The 17003-nt window shown below is 27.5% G+C and overlaps 1 protein-coding gene and 1 long non-coding RNA gene across 3 annotated transcripts; both read right to left on the bottom strand.

The window, feature by feature from the left end:
* Positions 1 to 1234: 1234 nt before the first annotated feature.
* LOC136985214 (uncharacterized) lies at positions 1235 to 3134 on the bottom strand. The gene is made up of 2 exons (XR_010882308.1): positions 2798 to 3134; positions 1235 to 2093 (listed from the first exon to the last, which is right to left on the bottom strand). It is a non-coding gene; the product is annotated as an uncharacterized lncRNA (long non-coding RNA).
* A 2404-nt stretch (positions 3135 to 5538) lies between these two features.
* LOC136985152 (EF-hand domain-containing protein 1-like) lies at positions 5539 to 17002 on the bottom strand. 2 transcript variants are annotated; one of them, XM_067282359.1, is made up of 11 exons: positions 16772 to 17002; positions 15602 to 15814; positions 15368 to 15517; positions 8027 to 8164; positions 6944 to 7171; positions 6749 to 6869; positions 6451 to 6671; positions 6233 to 6379; positions 5875 to 6169; positions 5730 to 5802; positions 5539 to 5648 (listed from the first exon to the last, which is right to left on the bottom strand). In XM_067282359.1, the coding sequence occupies exons 1-11, from the start codon at positions 16823 to 16825 to the stop codon at positions 5591 to 5593; spliced, it is 1698 nt and encodes a 565-aa protein (XP_067138460.1). In that variant the 5' UTR covers positions 16826 to 17002; the 3' UTR covers positions 5539 to 5590. The 2 variants fall into 2 exon arrangements, with proteins under 2 accessions (XP_067138460.1, XP_067138461.1); XM_067282360.1 differs by lacking the exon at positions 5539 to 5648 and having other exon boundaries at positions 5730 to 5815; positions 5868 to 6169.
* Position 17003: the final 1 nt, after the last annotated feature.

The following is a 17003-nucleotide window of genomic DNA, read 5'->3' as shown; positions in this document are numbered from 1 at the left end:
CTGTTACCTTATTTTTTTTACTAATTTTTAAAAATTTTACTGAGTCTGAGATAAATACGAGCTATCAAAATAACGCATAGAATCAACGAATACGAATTGAGTATAGACCTATCGTATATATCTGTGGTATATATGTATGCATACAGTATGTATATATGTGTATGTCCTTGAAAATACGAAACATACACACACATTTTTACCATGAAATTACAGTATATAAAAAACAATTCCACGCGTTTGTAAAATCTCCTTTTGCTTGCATCAAGATATATTAAGACACAATAAAATATTCGCACCCCCTGATAATCACGCCTATCATTCAACAACTTCAATCCGTTTGGTTAGGTTAATCATTTTTATACCTATAAAAATGATTAAATTAAATTAACTTGTAAAAGACATCTTAAGCCGACACTTATTGTCTTCACGATAAAGTTAAATTCAGTTCAAATGCGTTTAGTTTATTTTTGTCGTCAGATTCTAGTTCGATATCTCTCAAATGGCAAGCAAATCTTTCAAAACATTTTATATACCTAAAATTATGCGAGAAAACACCTCGTTAAATTATCTTACATTCTGTACATGTAAGTTGTTGATTAATTGCTAATATAATATAAACTTTATCTGTGAAATATTTCTATTCATAATTATTATCCCAATAGAAATAAATTGCCATAAAGTACAACTTATACAGTTGGTGCAAAAAAAAGTTTTATACTGTTATTACATATTATTCTTAGGATATTTTAACTATCCGGATCACAGTTTTTTTAGAGTATATAACTGTTAAGAAATACAGAATAAGAATTATTATATATTTATATAAATATTGCATGCTTTTTTCAAAGTAATATTAATTATTTTGGTAATCGATATTACTTTGAAAAAAAGAATGCAATCCCAATTTCAAATGTTGCTTTTAATATAAAGAACATGATTAAAAATTGTTTTAACAATTATTTGTAATGTAACTTGATGATAATTATAAACACTTTCTCATATTAAAAGTATAATTGTGGTTTTTAACTTATGATGAACTTATAAATTAACTCAGAAGATTAAAAGTTATTTTGATCTCAGAATCAGTACAAATTTATTAATAAAATTATCATGATAAGTAATACTTCTAGCAATAATCCTGCAAAAGGTTATTGACAGTAGTATTATACTAGCGCGGAAAAATATACTTCTTGGTTTTAATAACTAAACATGATTGACTTCCAAACATCTATCAATCGATTTCTCATTTTAAATACTTTATTTTCCATTATACATATCAATGAATTTTATAATTATATTACATTTAGTAACAATATATTCATTGGAAGGAAACTAGTTTCCAAAGATTTAAAACATACAAAAATGATTGATGCAATATATTTATTTGATTTTTATTACAAAAGTAATTGCAAAATAATTAAATATCAAGTAATTTAATGACAGGGAACAATTTCTAAATTACCGAATCACATTTACGTAATGATAAAATGATTGATCTATTCTTGATTCATCTTGAATTAAAGTCAGTTAATGACACATGTAATAAGACAGTTAATTACTTTATATAGGAAATTCTGTCTAGCCATCTTCAAATATTATTTCTCATAATTACCTTCAATATTCCAGGGTCAAAAATAATTTAAAAGAGTATATAGGATATGCTAATGCAAGGTTAATTTTGTAAAGATTTTCGATAAAAAAAAAAAAAAAAAAACAGTCATTAGAATTATAAAACGAATATGTGATAAAAACAATTATATTACAAACAGATATTGGTATTTAGTAATTACAATTGCGATATTAAAGTAAGTTGTTACTCGTACAAGCTATCTTCAGCTTTTTTTGTACATTGAAATTATGTCATCGAGAGGTAGAATTCGTACAATTATCTATTGTCGTTACTTTCTGTTGTTGCCGCGGTTGTTGTTGCTGATCCTGGGATAATACTCGAACGTCGAAGTCGATCGTAAGTCTGTGCTATGTAATCAATCTCCGTTTGCGTTAAGGCTGGAAAAGTACTGTTCAAAGAAGACGATATACGCCGTCTTTCTAAAATTTGTTTCTTTATGGCTTGTAAACGTTTTTCTCGATTCCTGTAATCAATCATAATTATAAGTGTCAATTGCAACTCATTGTAAGCAATATAGCTTATTTTATATATTTATAATGCTTAGAATAGAGAATACGATGTAAGTTGTGAAATAAACTTAATCTTGACCTTGAAGAGACTAATTACAATATGATGAACATCGTTTTCAATTAAGATAGACTTTAATTACGAGGACTCTTACGTATTTCGCAGAATTAATTAAAGTTTTACGTATCACTTTATATTTGTATACATTTGCGATACATAAATATTTTTTCAAGTTTTAGTTTATATATATTTATATGTGTTTTTTGTCCATTGCATCATTGTTTATTTCTTACGTCGGTAATGTTGATAAAAAAACGAATTGATACTTATCGTGATTTGAACGCATATATACAAAAACACGACCCCTGATCTCTCTTTTTTGCTTTTTGCTTTTTTGTTTTGATTAAACACTACTTTTTTGAAACTGCGCCTTTATATTATTCAGTAAAGGTAGGCTACATTAAGTTATACAGGTACTGTACAGTACATAATGTTATAGACTCATTTACATTTTAATCTAATAATATTTTTAATGAACTAATGGTATAGCTGAGCGTATATTTTAAATTTTAAAACTGCTAGTTTTTACATACAATAATTTTACGAAATTTATAAGAAAATTAAGATTAAATTACATGTTTAACTAAGTTTCAGACTTACCTTTCTCTATACTGTTGATGCAATCTTATCGTATCGTTATCGTTTTGCAAATCCGACAGACTCGTATTTGATAGACTTATGGAAGCGTTAGCCATAGCTTGATCCCTTAAACTCGCAATTTCAGATTCATCTAATATTATTCTTGTCGGTACTGGAACTTCAGATTCCGTAACGTTTTGTTGGTTGGAATAAACAATGAAACACAGATATATAATGAAGGAAGAGTAAGTAGTAAGCCTATACATGATCGCGTTTGATCAATATGAGTTACGTTGAGTTATATATCAACAAATTGTAAACATTGATTAGCGTGCACTGAACATGTGTGATACTCATCGGAGTTTTAATTATTCATTGTGTTCTTCCCACGCACAGTCACCGATAAGTTTTGGAATACAGCCAAAGCTAAGGATGAAATTTCAGAATGATTACCGTCATTAAAACTGACGTCATTAAAGTCTAGACGGTATTATTATAATTGCGTGTTTTATATGGTGAGAAATAATCTGTGATTACTGCATGTCGACGAGGATTTTATTTTTCGTAGGTCTATTCGTTTTTTTATAGTCTTTCCCATTCAACCGCACCTTATACTATTTTCAAGTGAGTAAAACATGTTTTGGCGCATTTTGTAAATTCGAACCGAATGGTCTGCCTCTTAAATGTAACGATAGATAATATGAAATTTTGTACGCATATCCATCACTATACGGACGATGATTATCGTCTAAAGTACGAATACGGGAAGCTTTTCATAATAGGATTATAATTCTTTTGATTATAAATGAATCTGTATTATCAACTCTGTTAGTATTGTTCGTTTAAACGTTTTTTAAATAGTCTCTACGTGACGAATTGCCCTCAATAAATTCATAAAAATTTCTATTTTTTGTTATCTATAAAGCCTAATAAACGAAACTTTCAAATTTTAAATGTTATGAATGTCTTACCAATATGAAATAATTAAAAAAAATATAATGTGTAATATCTGATAATTACACTATAAATATATTGACATGACATGTAAACATACACAGGCTAATTAGAACAATGAAGTTTCTACGAAAAAAATTTTTTTTTAATTATTTTTTCAAATCCGGTATCCTATCCATTTCGAAAATCTATTTTCCGATAATAGAAGATCTATTTTAATTTGAAAATTAATTCAGAATTTATTATATAAGGGCCTATATATATACTCGTATAAGTTATAACATAATCATAAACATAATCAATCAATATATATATATATATATATATACATATTGATTATGAAAAATTTCCATTAAAAGCATTAAACACTAACAAATTTCGTTGGTATTTTCAAATCAATAATCAGACATTACAAGCTAACTAATTTTTAATATCCCATAATTTAGATAACTTGAATTAAGGGGCGACATTGTGTTTTAATAAACATATGATTTGGCACTCTCAAAATGTCTAAAAGTGATTGAAATATAATAAATATAATTTTGTTTACTAAAACATTAGCTTTACTAAATGTAAATATTTAATTTTATATTAGTAAAACATAAGAACTACATTTATTATATTTAAATCATTTTTAGGCATTCTGAAAGTGTAATTATATAATTCAAACAAATATCAAACTGAATTATTGAATTTTATGTAAAATTAATAACATATTTTAAAAATTTTAATTGAAAAATATGTAACAGGTGATAAAAGAATACAAATATGTAACGTATATTTAATATGTTCGGGCAAACAGTGTGCAGTGAATACAGAATAAGACGTTTCAAATTTTAAACCGAAAACTAAACAAAAATCAGAATTTACTATTCAGAAATTGTTCAAATAAAAAAGAAAAAAAAAACATTCTTAATGATGAAATAAGTAAACAGACAATTTAAAATATACTACTTGGTAAATGATTTACACTTAATAACTTTTTAAAAATAAAAATAAATGAACAGATTAATTTTAATTAAAATTTTAAGATTTAAACAGTTTAAGGTAATTTAATCTTTTGTCGAATTTCTCATATTTACGTATTATGAGAACCTTATTTGCTTATTTATCTTTTTGATGAACAAATTATAGCATCAGAACTTTCAGCAATGAGCTCAATTAATAAAGTAACAACCAATTCTTATAACATAAGGAGTGATTTGAAATGCTTACTCTTTAGAGTAAGCATTTCAAATACACTCCTTAGATTTTTCTTTAGAGTTACTTAAAATATATATATATATATAACCGTATATTTACACTTATATACAACACTACATATTTTATGTTATGCAATCTGCATTTGATAAAGGTTAGTTACTGATTGACGATTGAAAGATCATGACACGAGGTGAAGGCTGGCAGATTTTAAATTGACTTTTTTCTTCAAAGGGTGAAGGATGATCACATTTAAAATTATCGAATTCTGCAGAAATATAAGTATCTGTAAGCATTATTATATCTAATTAAAGAAAAAAATGATAAATTATATTTATATTATAAGACTGTTAAGTCTACGGAGCAAAAATTATTAAAAGATTTCTAACGATTCAGATTTTATAAAATCATTTACAATGTATCACATTTAGTTACTAGTTTTAAATCAAATGACTTTTAAACTGAATTTTTTAAATATGTAGAAAATGTCGGTGGTGGTAATAATAGTAGCTTAATAATAATAACCTGTTTTCAGTAGTTTAGAATTTTAAGTTTCTAAAGCATATTTGGATGATTACATATTATATATAGATCTAGTTAAGGTTAGGTTTATTTTTGAAATTTTTTTATTTAAAAATCATTAATTATTCAAATAAAAATTTATGTTTTCGTAAACGAAACAGGATTTCCCGAAGTTGGATCAAGAATAGTTTCTTCTCTGAAAAATAAATTTATGTTAAAATATCATTCTGAGTACAGAAGAGAAATAATGTAAATATATTTATAACGTTACACATACTTAGGTCCAAGATTTTGATCAAGTTCTAGTCCATCACCTTTAAATTTTGCACGCATACTAGCGATAGAAGATTCTGAAAGATATAAGTAAATTTAGTTGCTGTAAATTTAAACATTATTATTAGTAGCAGCAGTAAAGAACCAACCTGTAAAAAGATTTGGGTGTAATTCCATGTAATTCAATACATATTGATCCGCATCTTCAATGATAAATTTTTGTCCAGCAGCTTCGATAACTGCTCCGAGAAAGAAATCTTTTAAACTATAATAAACGGGTTCTTCATAGATTCCGCCACTTTTTAAAAGTTTTTGTCGAGAGAGAAATGTACCACCAATAAAACCAGAATTAGTAATTGGTGGTTCGAATATCATTACAGTATCATCAGAAAGATAATAGTAGATAATAAATTTTCGATCTTTATCGTGTGGATATTTAGGCTCCTATAATGATTTAAATTATATAAAAACTTAAAAATAACAGACAAACATCATTAAATTCCTTACCATTATGGCAGTGTATCTCAAGTATTTCGGATGGTTCAAAAGAAATTTTGCTAAATCTGTATAAATTTTTGGTCTTAAAGTGATATTATAATAAGATTGAAGAGAATCTTCCCATGTGCCTAAACCGTCTGTATGAGGAGGGAGTTCCTATTTATCAATAGAAAACGTTGTTAAGCGATACTAATAATTAAAACTTCAGTCACATTTATATCACTTACGGGAACGAAAACTTTCGGAGGTTTCGGTCTAACATCAATGGGCGTAAAATCCTCAACGCCGTAATATTTTCTGTAGAATTCCTGAGTGAAAGAATCGCAATCATATAAAAATAGTTTTCTGTTGTATATAAGCAATGTTTTTCCGATTCCCAGATCTTTATGAGAATAAAATTTATCTAGTTCTGCTTCTGTTAGATCTAAATTAATTAATGGAAAATCATCTGAAAGAACAGAAACGATTTTATAACTGAAGTTATTATTAAAAGTTTGCTTCATTTTGTTTTAATAAATAAATTACCTGATACGGCAGATCTATCTTTTGGTATTCTATGTCGTTTTACCAGAACTGGATTAGGATCTCGACCATTATTTATTTCATGAACTTCCAAAATTTCAATAGAATCATCTGCTAGATAATACTTTAAACAAAAAGTTTATTTTTTCGTTTACAAATTATTAATTATTATTTCAAATAAAAATACAAAAGACTTACATTTAAAATACAATAATGAATATCTCCGTACATATTATCCCTGTCATCCCAAATACAATAAAATCGAAGTATTTGACGATCGAAATGAAGAAATTTCCAAAGCGAATCTACAGGGGATGGTGTCGTATATAATTTACGTGAAGCAGCAAATTTCTGTCTTTCTAAATATGGATCCACTGGTGCTGTTTCCGAGGGGTTCACTTCTATTCCTTCACTCGTGAGAAATTCCTGTTAGAATTAATATTTAAATATAAAATTATATTATTTATGTATAAATGATTTATACAGTTCATATATACTGTATATAATGTATAAATCATTTATACTTGGTCCTTAACATATATATGTTATGGACCAAGTGACTAATACGTCATTATCTATAATGCCCGGCCATTATGAATAATGACTAAAGCGGCCGAGCAGCCTGATAAATATTAATTAATTTATTAAATTGACCAGACATTATGAATAAAGCTTATTTCTTTTAGGTAATTTGATTACAAAAACACTTTCATTAAGAAATATTTGTTTTTGTCAATTATTTCAGAACAATACGGTCATACTATATGTTAATATTAATATAGATATATTAATTACATAAAACTTTAATAATCAACATGCATTATATAATAATTAGAATCATTATTAAAATAAGTTTACTTTGGCAATTACTTTGCACATAGCTTTCAACAAAATAATTTGTGAAAATTTTCCTTACAAGCTGGAATAATTTTTAAATGTAAGTATTTGGCTATTAACTGTATTAATTAAACTAATGTTAACAAAAAGTATTATTAATAAAATTATATAATTAAATCATAAAAATCAACTTAAAGGAAACTTCTGAAATGTCGTTTTTGATATTCATCATCACTTTACCTGACAGATGATAGCACTATTCATATTGACCGGTTATTGCGATAAATTATGATAAAGAATGTGAAATTTATTAGTGTCCATTTGTTTGTTATTATTCATAATGGCAGGCATTATTTACAATGCCTTTATTAATCATTTAGTCCATAACACACACATATATATACATATACATATTATAAAAAGTATATATATATATTTACTTACTTTTGTCCATTTGTCACAATCATATATGCGATAAGTATTCCCGTAAATGGTGAAATTCATAGCGACATTAAGATCTCTCCAGTTCCAAAATTCTCCTAATGAATTCTTTGGAAATCTTTGTCGTCTAAGTAAAACTCCCTAAGAAGATAATTTATTTTTATAAAAACCATAAATGTATCTTATTTTGGAAATTTTACTGTTTTAAGCATGCTCGAAAAAAATTAAAATATTTTTCTCACTATATATGTTGGAAATTCTTTTTTTTCATAGCAATTTAAAACGATTTTTCAACACATTTTATAGCCAAAAAGAATTTTTATGAATACATACGACAATATTAATCTTAGACAAAAATATTAAATATAGATTACAGACATTTTTGTTTATATTCTTAACACTAGAAAATAGACAAGTACTATGTCTAGACGTCTCCAAATACAATTAACTATATAGGCCTCACATATTGTGAAAGTGCAAGCAACATAATCGTGCATGTACATTGATTTGAATATTTTAACCTTTCAATAACTTAAAGCTTTATAAATTGTGAGGTTTAATTTTTTACGATTTTATTAAAATGAACGAAAATAAATTTTTCATTCTCTTGTTTCATTTTTATAATTAGCCTACATCATAGATATGTTTTCTTTTGTTAGTAACAATGAAACACTGAGGATTCTAATTGAATTTTGCCAAACTTTGATATAGTACAGCCCACAGACTATAAAAAGGAGGGACACAAACTATAAAAAAGGACATCGTACATTATGCAAGAAGCTTCGAACTCTATGATTCAATGTCAGATCAGCGCTCTCACAGGGGGCTCTGGCTGCACGCAGGGCTACAATAACCTTGAAAACAAGGAATGAGGTTTTGGTCAACATACGACGAATAAATAACTTCATAAAAATGTCGTTCGTTACTTTTTTATATTTGCAGAATAGATTAAAAGTCATGAATTTTCTGTTGTTTGTGGATAATGAAATTTGGGGTACCCTTCGGAATTAGGAAAAGAGCAACCCATACGACAAGAGGGGACATGTATCCCAATTTAGGGTATCCCTGCTTTGAAAGATTTTTTAAAATTCTTCCTTTCCATTTTACTTTCTTGGCTGTTATGTAGGTTATACGTAACAAATCGTGTCAAATTTGACCCTATGAACATTTTGCAAATCTCCACTTTTTGAGACCTCCTGCGAAAAAGTACGAAAAAAAAACAGGAAAAAATTTCATGGATATGTATGTACCGGTACAGTTCTGTACAGTACGTATGTTAACGTCTATTTCATTTAATATCTCAGGACGAGGTAAAGATTAAAAAACGAAATTTGGTGTGGTAGCTTATATACAAGGGGCTTTGATACTATTAAATTTTGGTGGTTAAATGTCGAAGGAGTGGGAAAATAGAAGGAATCATGTGTCATATCTTGAGAGGGGTCGGAGTTAATGAGGATTTTACTCGTTATTAGCATTTATAATTTTTTTTTTTTTTTTTTTTTTTTATAAAACTCATCTCAACCCTCAAAATTAAACTTTTTGCCATTTTATAATAATTAATAATATAAACATTTTTTAATAACAAAATATCATAACAGAGGCGCTATACATAATTTTATTTGTTATATTTATCGTGATTAATAATATAAAAAGTATTTTTAAAATAAAGTCTCATAACAGCTGCAACTGGTTGCTGGATTTTTTATATTATGTTAAAGATTTTTACCTATATTATAGAATTAATTTCGATTTTCATAACGATAATCGTTAATTTATATTGTGAACATTTATTTCTATATACTGCATTGGAAGTAATCTTTTGTAAATTGACACCATTAACAAACGGAGATAGAGTTTTATGTTAGCTATTCAAAACTAATAATTAAAAATTAAAGTAAACTAAAATTTAATTGTGCTCCGTGTCTTATTAAACATGAGAGTTTTACACATTCATTGAGGAATAATGTTTGAAAGTAACTTATATGAACAATTTTTAAAAATAAAATTAAGAAATTACATAAAATAAAACTTTATATTTAGTGTATATACATACATTATGACATTGTATATTTTATTATAAAATATACACTGTCATAATGTACAGTGTCATAAAATAAATAACCGAAACTGAAGCAGTTTCGGTTATTTATTAAAAAAAAAAAAAAAAAAATGGAATTAAACTTCATACATTTGTTAACATTTTACAAGTAATCGAATAATTAAAACGCAGACAATGCATAGCAATAATGCTAAATCATTACAACAATAATGCAAAGTGAAAGTAAGAACAATGTTCTGTAATTAGTACATCTGAATATATCCTATAGCTTAAATATATGATTACAATTATAAAATTATAATCATTTTTTAAAAAAATATTTCAGTACGAACAACTTCCAATTATCAACTTCAGTTTTTTTTTCTTTTATTAGATGATTTCTCATAATTTTAAATCAACATATTCAGTTTCTCGAAACTGAACATCCTTGTAAGTTGTAACATTGGTGTTAATCTTATTTAATTCTACCGGGAAGAATGGCTACATAGAAATTAATTTGTTATCGCCTGTGGTTCTCAATTCGAATCTAGTTTATATGCTCATAACTTTTTACAGGTACATTGGATCACTTTTTCGCTTCCTATCACTTATTATCTGATGATTATGCCGATTAGATAGATGATCGCTCAATATCTGTCTGTTGTATTGGGGGCTATAATTCGTATAATTCGAATCCAAATTCTTATAATTATTTTTATGATTGGTCAATGCCGCGCACAACGAGATTTCGGAAATTTAATTCCTTCCATTTGGAAAGAGTTAAAAAGTTAAATTAAACAAAAAAATACGAGAAAACGTAAATATAATATATATATTTTGTACCCGTTCAGTTCCTACTTAGTCTACTACGTTGTGTTACTTTATATACCTATTTTGTAAAAATTAATAAATTCGGAAAATAATGCTTTTTTAAAATACCACTCAAAAAATCCTGCGCGCAGACCTGGATTTGGGGGTGTTTTTTATTCATCATCAGTGCTGGTTGATTTCATTGTAAATAAGTTTTTCCCTTAATAGACAAAATTCTAGCCATTTATATAACCCACTGATAGTTAATAAAAGTTCATTTTTTTAAATTGAATTTTTATTCGTTGTTTAGCGTTGAATTTTTGAATTCAACGCTAAACAACTGAAATTTTTAATACAACACTACACAACATTTTTGCCTGTACTAACTAGATTTCTTCCGCCCATTTTGAACTGATAACGGAATTGCAGCAGAGTCAAATGATAATTGAACTGTATTTACAACTTGCATTATAATTACAGTTCAATTACTATTTGATTTTTCGTTAAAAAATACATCAATGTGACAATATTTTAATTTTACTTAGAAAAATTAATTTATTAAATTTGACATTTGTTAAATATGCATTAGTTTTCTTACACTATACGTATAAAATGAATACCTATTCAAAAAATAAGTTTATGCTTTAATTGTTTTTGTATAAATTTCAATTCCTTAACAAACAAATTAATTGTTGTTTTGAAGGTAGGAAAAACTATCTTAAGCTCTTCTATACTATTATGTAACTGTATTTAGTAATACGTGTATGTATGATAAAAGTTGATGTATTGTGATAGTGGCAAATTACTTAAATAATTTTTATTACAATTAGTAAATGTCTAAGGCAAGTCTCTCATCATCTTTGAGCCATTCAATTTCAAAACCTCACTTCTTGGTATTTACACATTTAGCCATCATTTATCATAGTGGAGTGATAATACGAATTTCAAAATTTATAATAAATAAAACAAAAAATATAAATATAAACGTTTTAGATTGTACTGTACATATTTAAAATACTTTGTTGAAAAAACGGCTTACAAATTTTAAAACAAGAATAGCAAAATTACATCTTAAAATTTTTTAAAATCAGAATCAGAACTAGATATTTATTTTTGATATAAAATTAGATTGATAGAGTGTCTTTCAGAAATAACCAAATAACGAAAAACAATAATCTTTAAAAAGTTATTTGAGAACTGTCATGATAAACTCATCAGTTGTATGAAGTTCAAAACCACAACGGAGAGATAAGGCGAGAGTTTCATTGAATAACTTTGTCTTGTGACAAAAGTAAAAATGTCACAGTCCTTGGAGTTGACTCTACTGTATACAATATCTCAACGCATTGATCACGTATTGTTCAACATTTTTACAAGGTACCGGTAACGTCGAACAATGCATTGACATGCTGTGTATGGCAGTCAACTCTAAAAATAACGGTGATAGACTTTTCCACCAATGCAACGGAAATATGGGCTTCTTTCTCAGGATCACTCTTACGAATACCAGAGTGAGGCTTCATAGTTGACCCCATTTTTTAAAAGTGTTCAGTACCAATACATTATGCTATCGTAATTAGGTGCCTTCTGAAAACATAAACACGACAAAGCTCATGTTTAACAGTCGTCACGTTCTCACTTTGCATATCACATGACACACTTAGAGCATTGCTTCACGGTCAGTGGCATTTTCACTTTTGTCGCGTGGCAAAACTATGCAATGAAACTCCCACCATACCATTCCATTGTGGCAGAACCTTCTACTTTATACAACTGTGTTTATTATGGCACAACTTTAAAATTATCCTACTTAAACGGATCGTAATATTCACATAGAAAATCCAATAGTTTTTAATCGTTTATCCTGAAAACGAAGATATAATTACAAAAAAAAAAAATTACATAAAAATAAAGTTTTTACCTATATCTTTAATTAAAGGATTATCTACTCATTATTATTATTGATTCATCTTGATAATAATTATACTACTATTAAATATTTCAGTTTCTTTTAGTTTATAGTTAAACAATATACATTAAATGCTATTCAATTCTCAAAAAATGATTAGTTTGTGATTAAAAATATAGGCCTATATATGCACAGACATAATACGAAGAATACATAATATTTTCATTTTATCGTTTAAGAATTAAACGACTGTAATAATTAGGGTTTCTCGTTTCCCGGTCTTTTGCTTGTCCCGGGATTCCGGGATAAAAGTGAACTGTTTCCCGAAATCCCGGGAAATCCCGGGATAGAATTAATTATTTTTAAGATATACAAAATAGCTTGAAATCAAATGATATAATTATTTATTCATTTTTATAAGTAATCTAATACGTTCTACAACCTCCAAAATCACATTAATAATGCTGTGTAAGATATATATTAAAAATTATCTTTGAATTACGTAGAAATGTTCACTAATAGAAAAAATGTATTAAAGTTTGCTGGAAACTGCATACAACAACAACAACAACAACAACAAAGACTTTGAATTGAGTTGGAAATTTAAAGAAAAAACGAATTTAGATCAAACTTCTCACTTAGAAGGTAATTTTCGTTTTTTAAATAAAACATTATAATAATTTTCAATATTTTGTATTATAAGATTTTAAAAAGCAAAGATGGTCAATACTCCGATCACTCAATCTAATTCTTATTTTAGTAATGAAAAGTCTTGCTACCGAGAATGCCCTTTCCGATTCAATTGATGTGATTGGAATCGTGTTTAATGCATTTAAGAGAAAATAGATGTTATGTGTTTTTTCACCTGTAGCCTGGAAGATTTCTAGTTCGTTTTCGAGATTGTAGTACTTTTTTTGCTCTCTAGTATTCTTGATTTGATTTGTCTACCTTGGCTGCTTTAATAGCGGTATTAAGCTTGTAGCCCGATAATTCGACAGTTCGTTTGTCTTTAATAATCAGGTTTATGAAGAAAAACTTCATACTCGTTTGCATCCTTGCCAATTTGCACAATCTGGCATAATGCAGTTATTGAAGCTACTGGGCATGGTTAAAAATTAAGACAGCATAAGCACAATTATTCCAGATATTACAGGTTCTGACAAGTAAAGAATTTTCAGAGTCCTGCCACAAATAAGCTACGCATTGATTATTGACCATTTGTAACATGCCATAACGAGGAAAAAATTTAAAAAACTAATAAGTAGGTTTAAAATTAATAAATACAAATTTATTCTGACAGTTTATGAGTTAATTATGCTTTCTATTTGCAAAATTTCCTGAACTTTAACACAAAATAAGAAAAAAGTGAATTTTTAAGAAATTTGCGGGATTTCCCTAGGTTAAAAAAAACGACCGGGATCCCGTTTGAGAAACCTCTAGTAATAGTCATTTCTTTAACATTGGTAGCAATTCTTTTTCTTTATTCAGAATTCTCTTGTTAAGCTAAAACTAAAATTGACCATATATTTCTAGCTAGAATATGGCTATTATAGCTACATGATAGAATTTAAGTCTAGATATTTTTTACGAAAATATACTGTATTTTAAAATTAGAAACACTTTGATTAGATTGTAAATCATATTTAGAATTTATCTACATCAAACAATTATATAAAATAATAAATATTCAAAATCTTTGCTAATTTTAATTTAAAATTTTTCTGATTTTTTGCATTAATACAGTAGTTTAAAATATCTGTGTTAATTTCATTCCAAGAACATTCAAAAAATCGTAAATCATTCCATAATTAGCATTAATCGAAACTAGATTATTTATTATAAGGCATTATAAGTTTTGTGTATTAAATAATATATAATAGTACTGTACATTCTTTATCAAAGGCGAATAATTACTGTTTAAGAAATGTAAAGTGGTTAGAATAAACTGACGGTACTCACACAAGCGGAGCCAGCTCTTCTGAATCAATCGAATGAAACTCTGTACACATGCAACGTAGATCATGGGGAAGAGAGGAAAATATATGAGGGGAAAAATTAGTTAAAATTTTCACCACTAAGGAAAAACGTGACGCTGCAAGGATGACAATTATAAGACAAGTAGACAATTTTATTAGAAGAATAAAAGTACATTGTACACATTTATAGTATATTGTATGTTCAATGTAGGATCCTTCTCTGTCGATCATATGTTGCAATCGTGAAATCGTTATCAACTGCCTCAGTTAACATTTCAGAAGCAACTGGGAGACATGTCGCACTATGCTGGCCTTTAGCTCCTACACGGAGTTCACACGCCCCTGATAAACACTTTCAAATAATCCCACAGTCAGAAACATAAGTTTTCGAACATTTTCCCATAATGGTAAAAATTTTAACTAATTTTTCCCCGTAAACTGTACCCCATGATCTGGAATTGAATGTGTACAGTGTTTCATTCGATTAGGTTCAGTAAAGCCGGCTCTATGCATGTCTGAATACCAGCAGTTTAATTCTAACCAACCTGTATTATACGGTATTTCTATTATCAATATCGAAGTCATTCATAAAGAAAGAAGTGTTTGATTACCTGTAACAAACCAGAATTATTAATAGACGGTTCAACTATACGCATTGTGTCATCTTCTAGATAATAATAAATATTCACTCTACGTATACGATAAGTATCATCAGAAGAAAAAGGAACAATTTGCTTAAAATACGCGAAGAACCTCAACACCTAAAAATTCATATATAAAAAGTAAATCAATTTAAAATGTACTAATGACCATTTTGTATGCAATAATTATTTATTAATTAATACCTTTTTATCATAAGCCACGAAAGCAGGAATCCACACTTTTTTGGGTACTTGAGCTCTTCGCCCATATGTCAAATCTCCAAATTTTTCATTTTTTAAGATGTTTTCGGCTTCTAAAAATTCAAATGCTAATTTAGGAGTCGGTTTCTGAACCATACATGGAATTCGATAACCTTTATCGTATGTCAATGTTTGTGGTAACGAAAATTTGCATTTCTAAAAACAAATATACAGTTTTAAATAATCTGATGTCTTTTAAAATGTGCAAATAATTATTTCAAAAACTTATGATAAATAAATAAAGTTTGTCTTAAACTATAGTGCATAAAATTAGAAATAATATAGACTTATATAATAATTAATTAAATAAAATTATACAAAACACTAATCTATCAGTTCGCGCACTTCGCAAACGATTCCGAATGCTCCCAAAACGGATTTTTTTTCTTTTTATAACTTTAAGAAAAATGTTTGATGATTTAATAATTAAAAAAAGTTTAAATAAGATTTACATAGCTTACCCCCATTTTACTTTTTCCTCTAATAAGAAAGAAGTAAGCTGGTTTTAATGAAAAAAAAATCATTTTTAAAATTCTTTAAAAAGTTTATGATTCTAGATTGTTTACTGTTTTATTTTCATTAACGATAAAGTTTTTTGGAGAATAAATTTTTACCTCAGATTATCTATTGATTTCTTATAGAAGAGCTCCACTATTGATAATGAAGTCCCCCTTCACTCTCAATAGGAGTTCACTGGGGGTCTTCACTATCAATAGTGGAGTTCTTCTTTAAGAAATCAATTATATTCAGACAGTGAAGACCCCTTCACGGAGTCTTCACTGTCTGAATCCATCCTTATAACATTTAACAAATTTAAAGAATATTTCTACTTAATTCGATTTCATAAATCTTCCGTGTGTCTAAATTCACAATTAAAATTCGTATAGAATTGCATTTGATTCTGAATTTGAAATTTAAACATTTGTTTATTTTCTTTTTTGTAAATGTTATCATTGCAGAATAAATCGAAGAGACGAAGTTTCTATTTAATAAACATAAATAGAATTGTGCAAATCGATGCAAAATCAAAGTCTAGAACAGTTTAGTGCAGATTAACCATACAATAGGCCATATATATTTATAATTCATAATATTTCGAAGGTTTACACTTACCGTCGGATCAATAAAAGAGAAACCTGGCAAAAACGGCAAATGGGCTTTGTTCATGGCGTTTTGAAAATTAAAACGTGGATATAATAAAGCAAAATCTTTAAATGGGGGAAAAAAACAAAAGAAAACCCGAACGTTCGAAAATATGAAATGGAAACCGTGTAAACAAATGTTACCTAGCAGTGATAGATTGACATCCGAAAGCTAATATTTCATTGGTCGATGATATTTACAA

This window comes from Centruroides vittatus, unplaced genomic scaffold (genome assembly GCF_030686945.1).
Source record: "Centruroides vittatus isolate TY-2023 unplaced genomic scaffold, ASM3068694v2 contig_955, whole genome shotgun sequence".
Taxonomy (NCBI): Eukaryota; Metazoa; Arthropoda; class Arachnida; order Scorpiones; family Buthidae; genus Centruroides; species Centruroides vittatus.
The sequence above is the reverse complement of the archived record's forward strand: the minus strand, read 5'-3'. Positions and strand labels throughout refer to the sequence as shown.

Bases quoted from the DNA above. Each gene is read 5' to 3' on its own strand.
- LOC136985152 (XM_067282359.1), bottom strand. From the start codon at position 16,825: ATGAACAAAGCCCATTTGCCGTTTTTGCCAGGTTTCTCTTTTATTGAT. The intron at 15,518-15,601 runs GTATTAATTAAT...ATGAATTTTTAG, and splicing joins TCGTGGCTTATGATAAAAAG to GTGTTGAGGTTCTTCGCGTA. The intron at 6,672-6,748 runs GTAATTTATTTA...CTGTTCTTTCAG, and splicing joins AGATAGATCTGCCGTATCAG to ATGATTTTCCATTAATTAAT.